At 42.1% G+C, this 7,593-nt stretch overlaps 1 protein-coding gene across 1 annotated transcript; it reads left to right on the top strand.

Moving 5' to 3' along the window:
* Positions 1 to 470: 470 nt before the first annotated feature.
* On the top strand, positions 471 to 7,167 carry LOC110061034 (peroxidasin-like). Its single transcript, XM_020767852.2, has 7 exons — positions 471 to 515; positions 935 to 1,526; positions 2,142 to 2,382; positions 3,688 to 3,869; positions 4,741 to 5,024; positions 5,619 to 6,178; positions 6,529 to 7,167. Exons 1-7 carry the CDS (start codon positions 502 to 504, stop codon positions 6,621 to 6,623), a joined length of 1,968 nt encoding a protein of 655 aa, XP_020623511.2. The 5' UTR covers positions 471 to 501; the 3' UTR covers positions 6,624 to 7,167.
* The last annotated feature ends 426 nt before the right edge of the window (positions 7,168 to 7,593 follow it).

Genomic DNA, 7,593 nt, shown 5'->3' with positions numbered 1-7,593 from the left:
CCATATAGCGTCCATGCATGAGTTGATGTAGAAGCACCAACATTATACCCCCATAGTCATCACTAAACAAACTTCTTTTCCGACAGCTTCTATTAGCTGGTTGACAAGTTTCCCTTCCCTGTCTCTGTACGGTATGAACGTAATGTTTTGCAAGTGTCATGGACTGACTCAATAGTGTAATACTACATGACGTTGAAGGCTGGTGAAAGGTGACTGTGCACGCGTTCTTCAATGTTGAAAATGATTTCAAATGTTCGTTGTGTACAAGTCCCATGTTGAAAAACAGTTAAGAATAGTTTTAATAGTAAATCCTTTTTCAGAAGAAATCCATTCCAAAATAAAAGAGTCCTAGTGATATACGATGATGAAATTTAACCTCTTCAAATCGCTTATATTAGTTTCTTTTTCAGTCAAATCTCTGTGAGGTTTACTGATTTTTTGTTTTTGTTTTCTTTTAATTTTCCAAACAGGTGTAACTCGAACACTGGTGAACTAAAAAAAATGCATGAGCAATGGTAAGTAGAGGAAAAAAAAATCTTCTTTTATTACTAAAACAGACGGCGCTAAAACTGCTTCAAGCACATAACTTTCTTAAGGGTAAGTAATGAGAAAGGCTGCCATGGTAACAAGAAGGAGTTGTCAAGTGAAGACCCTTGGCAATATAAAAATGTCGAAGTATTAGCGAGAGAAATAGTTTTACGAATTAGTCCATTTTTCTTTAGGTTCTTGACCATACTTCTTCAGTTTTGGTTTAATTGATCCTAGCTCTTTGGTGTTTTGCTTTATCCAAGAGAAAATCCTTATTTTGAGGTACCCTCAATTTGAGAATTCACAATTTTGTAAGTCGCATCACAAAGTATAACTTATAACTTGAGAAATAGCTCCGAGATTTTGGTTCTCCTGCTTATTGAGCTTTAATTAATTCAAAACACAGGGTTCTGCGGTGGTTCATCTTCCTGACAGTCACATGTACGTTGGGTTACCCTTCGCTCAGTGGGACATCATTCACTCGAAGTGTTCTCGAGTCGATGATAACAGGACCTTGTGAGCCGGTGACGCTGGACATTCAGCTAAGCTGCTTCATTCGTCGATATCGCACGTTTGACGGCTCGTGCAACAACTTGTGCAACGTCACAAGAGGGAGTGCCCAGAGGCCGTTTTCACGTCTACTACCACCTGCCTATCAGGACGGAAAACAGGCGCCGCGTAGTCTGGGATCGAACAACCAGCCACTTCCGAACGCGCGAAACGTCAGTAAGATGGTGTTTGCGAACTCCACGGGCAACGATGATAACGCAACGGCGAACTTCACCCACATGACCATGATATGGGGGCAGTTCCTGGATCATGACATCACTTTAACGCAGCTAAACGAGTCTGCTGAGTGTGGAAATAACAGCCTTCCATGTCGGGGGCCTGAAGAGGGATGCATCGGTATCGACATTCTTCAGGGGAATGAATTGAGAGATAATCGAAGTGCTGTGTGCATACCACTTCGTCGATCAGCAATTAAAAACGGTGAACAGGTAAGGTACAGATCGGTTATTGACCAAGCTTGTTTTGTCTAGGTGGTAAAGGTAAAGTATGCATACGAGCCAAGTGGCCCATCAGGTCAGAGCTTATCCCGTTTTCTGTAGCATGAAGCGACTAGTAATATTTCTACTTCCCTTTGTATGGAATGCTAGTCCATCGCAGGGTTACCCCAAGCATTAAATTAGCCGGCACCCATTCGTACACCTGGGTGGAGAGAAGCACTGTGTGAGTTAAGTGTCTTGCCCAAGAACACAACACCATGTCCCCGATCAGGGGTCGAACCCGCACCGCTCGATCCGGAGTAGAGCGCACTAACCATGAGGCCACCGCGCCTCCACGTTTGGTCGTTTGACTGGACATTAATTGGTCAAGATATTTTTTCTTGCACGGTATGGTAGTCAAAGGCTCGTGCATATACCGAAAAAATACAAATGATCCGTGAGGTACCCCATGGTATACCACGAGAAAGCGTTACATAACTAGCACTCTTGCAACGTGTTATAATTCTTTTCTATTGAGTCACATGGCTATGAATAAAATCTTCTTCACAACTTGTTAACAAATTTGCTTGACTTTAAGACGTCAAATTGTCTACCACTGATTTGCAGGTAAACGTTGTCTCAGCTTTTATTGACGGGTCGCAAATTTACGGGACCAATTGTAAAGAGGCAGAACTCCTTCGTGACCGGAGGGCTAATCTCGGGCTGCTACGGGTTGTCCCGTTCCCTTCCAGCTCCGCCGAATCCCCCATCCTGCCAAAGGCCGGGCCGGAAACTTTCTGCAGATCTCCTAACTCCACGATGAAACCTTGTTTCCGTGGCGGCGAAAGTAGAACAAACGAAAATCCAGGTAAATCGTTTACGTAAACAGCTTTACAAATACCCGTACGAAGTATAGCGTGAAACCAAACAGCATGTAGAATCAAGATTATTATCACTTTGTCGGGCATTGAGGCGCATTTGACGGGCTAAAATGGAGAATTTGGCTTTCAGCCCGCTGACATTTTAACACTTACCAATAAACTTGATCGAACTTTCCTTTCGTGCCTCTTACAATTTTTGACAACTCAATTGGCAAGATTTTGTAATGTTTAGCCATCTTCGCTTGATTTATTGTGTATTTCCACTGTGCTTTCCTTGAGGGAAAATAAAAGTAGTTCAACTTGTTGAATCTCGAGTGATTGTTCGGACTGCTCCGTTGTCATTATTTTTTTCAGTTCTTATTTTCTCAATGCACCTCTAATGTGATAATAATAGCTGCAATACAGTTTATGTTTTTGAGCGTAATTATGTTTTGGGCCCTTCTCAGAGCTCATTTAATTTTATCCCTCGCTTAGCGGCTTGGGCCAGTCTAAAATGAGTCTGACTCGGGCCCAAAACATATTTATGCCTGAGAACATAAATTATTTTTACCACAATTGCTGCTAATCTCGCAGTCTGATTGGCTAATTTGCCGTTGTCGCTAAGAGTCCATACCACGCTGCTCGCGTCAATGTGTCGTGCAATGCCTTTTTCAGCTCGCGCTCTGAAAAAAACATTTTCTTTGATGTTGATGTTGTGGTAAAAAACAAATCGAAATGTGGTTTAGCGTGGTCTGTACTCCTATCGACAAAGAGTACGCGCCATTACTCTTTTCCTAAGCATTTTTTCTTATTGTTTCTGCATGTTGACCAAGTTTGCAAACGTTTTTGAAAGGAAAGTCTGACAGGTACCAGTAGCTCATTTGCATAGTGCAGCGCGTGCACTTTCAAGTCCGAGTCGGTGTTTTCAATTGTCAATAAATCTTGACAAAGATATCTTTCGTTATCTTTGATATTGTGGTAAAAAAACAAATCGAATGTGGTTTAGCGCGGTTTGTACTCTTATCGACACCGAGTACGCGTCACACAGTGGTCAAAATGTGGTAAACTCAGGAGGCGCAGTCGAGTGAGTCCAGAACAACTTTTCACCACTGTGATGACGCGTACTCGTTGTCGATAAGAGTACAGACCACGCTAAACCACATTCGATTTGTTAAATTGTTTTAGTACTATTTTTTAATGGCTCTCAAAATATAACGAGGATATTTAATTATTACAGGTGACTAGGTGTTGTCCAGCTAGTCACAGGTGTGGAACAATTGAAAGTATAATAATTTTTTCCATTTTGTCGCTAGCGTTGATGGCCACGCACATTGTTTGGGTCCGGGAACACAATCGCATCGCCAAGTACCTTCATGTGCTCAATCCATCGTGGCTCGATGAAAGACTCTTCCAAGAGGCGCGCAAAATCGTCATTGCTGAGCTACAACACATCACGTTCAGCGAGTGGCTTCCTGTCTTCTTCAGTGAAGACTTGGTAAGCATTTAATAAATCTAATATTTCGTTTTAGAGAAGGACGGGGGAAAGGGTACACTGCAGTAACAGTTGCATTTATAGGATTTTTAAAGACTCAACCAGCCCATTAGGCACAAGATAAGCCATACTTCTAACTACACTAACACGAGACATCGATTCAATGCGAATAGTTTATTGAGGATGCGTCAGTCAATCATTTGATGTAGATGTATTCCGTCTTACAACATAATCTGCATCCTTACAAATTACCACTATAGGTTCTAACAATTAGAACCTGTGCTATGCCAGATACAAAACATCGCTAAAAAACTACCCTTTAGATGTGGCCAAAAAATATGTGGAAACAGTATCTTCATCTACCTCTACATCTACATCTGTATACGTAATCTGCAAATGGATTCTTCACCTAATGCAGTAGCTCGCGACCCCGAGAAAAGGGTATAAAATCAATAAGGTTTAACATTTTATAATATTATACATACGCGCTGTTATAACAAAAAGGTGACTAAAAAAGTGGACTGACTAACCTAGAATGACCCAAATCTCCCGCCAAATGTCTTAATAGTCCCTAAACGTCCCACGAAAACCCGCAAGCCTCTCCGTCGTACCGTCAGAATAATAATTTCTGACTAATTCGTCCCTCGATCGTCAGAAATTACATTTTAAAAAATGAAGGTTTTGAAGGTATTGGAATATTTCTGTACATTTTTAAGAGCGTTGCAGTTCACGTCAGGTTTTGGGTAAATGTCGCCATCTTTTTTCCTACGGAGGATTGCTGTGCTTATGGCTAGCCTCAACTGCAACGCGACTTTGCATTTGCAAACAATGCATAGGTCGAAGGCCCCGCATAACTTTACTCTCTATCTTTCAGCAAAAACGTGAAAATATTCTTCTGGAACCATCAGGAAACTACTTTAACGGTTATGATCCAAAAGTCAATCCAGAGATCATAAACGCCTTCGCAACGGCGGCTTTTCGAATGGGTCACTCTATGATCAGGGATGAATTTGGACAGTTTGACGGGCAGTTTAGACAACAAGGTTTTATTCCAATGAAAACATTTTTTGACCCGTCACCTCTGTATTCATTGAGCAAGAATGGTATCAGTGGAATCTTGTTGGGATTGGTGGCTCAAGCATCTCTAAACGTAGACAGGTAGGTTATTAATGTAGTCACAGCTATTACATCCTACATATGAAGACCCAAGTGATTTAAATTTCCCTGTCGGGAGGATGGAGGATAGTCCGTAGCGAGTTGTCCGCGAGATCATCCTTAGTTTTGAAAATGAGGGAAACGAAGGGCCAACCCAGGGAGGAGACTCCCAAATGAAAATGACCGGGTGCACGTGGGAAATTTTGGAAAGAACCTCTCAGGGTTACCAACTCCTGTTTTGTGGTCGTGGCTTGAAATTGTTTTCACCCTTAAGAGGTGCCAATTCTAAATCAACACATTATCTCCTGTCATATTACCGCGGTGGACCTTTTGGGGCTGAACATCTTAAGAGCTGACAAAGACCGTTTTTTTAACCCCTAAAAGGTGTTGCGAGCATCCCCGTCCTTTTTATATGGGATTCTCCTCGGGGGCATATTACAAGGGAACAGCGACTGTTTCAAATGTGATAATAATGACGAAGAAAATAACGATGGCGATAACGATGACGTTGACAGTATCCTCGACAACCACGGCAATAACAACAACGGCAACGATTATATTAACACACATGCTACTCATAAATTGATCACACTTTAGATTCTTTGCACCAGCCGTACGAGAGAACCTGGTGACACCTGGACCACCAGTCCATGGGATCGTGGGTGATCTCTCAGCTATCAACATCCAACGTGGTCGTGATCATGGTTTGCCGCCATACAACCAGTTCCGAAAGATCTGCGGCTTGAGTCTCGCAGCGTCCATTGACAACTTCACGAACATAAACGCGGCTCAGCGAGAGAGGATCCGCGTGGCATACAACGATAATGTCAACGACGTCGACTTGTTTGTTGGAGGTTTAAGCGAAAGTCCTTTGCCAGGAAGCACAATGGGTGCTACCTTTACTTGCATTCTTGTTAAAGGGTTTAAAAACCTTCGTGAGGGAGATCGCTTCTGGTACGAGAGGAATGATTCCTACACTGGATTTACAATGGCTCAGTTGAATGCGATTCGAAATGCAACCCTAGCAAGAGTAATATGCGACAACTCAGATGGGATTGGGCTTATCACACCGAATGTCTTCCTGGAAAGGAGTGTGTCCAATGATTTGACAGACTGTTTCAACCTAAAAATTGTCAACTTGAATGAATGGAAAGAAGGTAAGAGACTGCCAGATAGTTTATAATCCCCAGGAGTGATGGAAAGGGGTCAACAGAGTCTCTGCTAGAGAATCTTTGCTGGTGTTTTCCGAGGACACAGATGTGACTCAGCTGATCGCTGAGAATTGGTCAGACAAATAAAACGTTAAACCTTTAGCTGAGCAATGACGCTTTCTATCTGATGATACAAATCCCATCAAGTTAATCAACAATTAGACCCGTAGCCCGCAAGGGCCACGGGTCAATAGCCCACGAAGCGAAGCCGAATGGGCTATTGACCAATTAAAATGCAGGATCTGCATTAGTCTACTAGTTGGGCGATACTAATTTCCTTTATTATACATCCACAGAACCTGGAAGAAAAGAATCCTGCCAACACAACATTGATGCGGAAAACCTTTTGCATCGTGAACATGAAGGCACTAACGACTTTGCTTCTGTGTAACTAACTTACTGAATTATAGTCAGGAGGAGGGGAGGAACTACCATATAAAAGGGACAAGGGTGCCCGTCGTACCTTTCAGGTGTTGAAAAAGCGGTTTTATTACCTCTTAGGGTATTCAGCGTCAAATGGTCCACACCGAAAACTTTTGCAGTACCTTTATGGGTATTGAGCCGAAAAAAATATGACAGGAGGTAAATGTGCCATTTTAAAATGGGTACCTCTAACGGTTAATAAATTTCCATGTCAAAATTTCCGACGAGCTCCTCCGTCCTTTCTATACGGGATTTCCCCCCAGGGCTAAGTCCAGGTAGTTTGATGTTTCTTCTCTCGATTTGGGATCGGAGATGGTCGTCGGATAAAAGACCCAGTAAGGGTGCCGAACGCGTGTTCGTATGACTAGCACAACTGGCGTGACTATCTTTACGATTAGTTTGTACCCTAGCGTGACAGGTTTGTGCGTAACAGAATAAATAAACATAGTGGGACCATGCGTTATTAGGCCATAAGTATACTGCTCGTATGTAATAAAACCTCTTAAGGGAACTCAATCACGATATTTTGAGTTATTTTGGCCATGCAGTACAAAATTGCCTTCAAATTGAAGGAAACCTGAAAATAGAAGTTTAAAACACTAAAGAAATCATAATAATAAAACATGATGAAAGAAGGATGGTTCAGGATGGAGAAGAGTAACACAGGTTACAACCGACGCACTTGAAAAATTTAAGCTAAACTTTTAAAGATGCGCAAACCGGACGTAGCTCCTTTAAATTAAAATAGCGGGATCAGTCGACGCAATCACATCAACCTCATACCCAGGGTCTTAATCGTGGTTTTAAATAAACAGCCAAAGTAAACTAACGATTCTTTGGCATGCAATAAGCGTCAAAGCTTTTGGTGGCTATGATCAGTGTGTTTATAATTAAAACACGAAATTGCGAAATGACGAAATGGCGTTACGAGTAAGAGT

This window comes from Orbicella faveolata, unplaced genomic scaffold (genome assembly GCF_042242905.1).
Source record: "Orbicella faveolata isolate gen_17 unplaced genomic scaffold, um_ofav_v1 contig_47, whole genome shotgun sequence".
Lineage (NCBI taxonomy): Eukaryota > Metazoa > Cnidaria > Anthozoa > Scleractinia > Merulinidae > Orbicella > Orbicella faveolata.
Note: the sequence above shows the minus strand (reverse complement) of the source record. Positions and strands in the feature narration are given on the sequence as shown.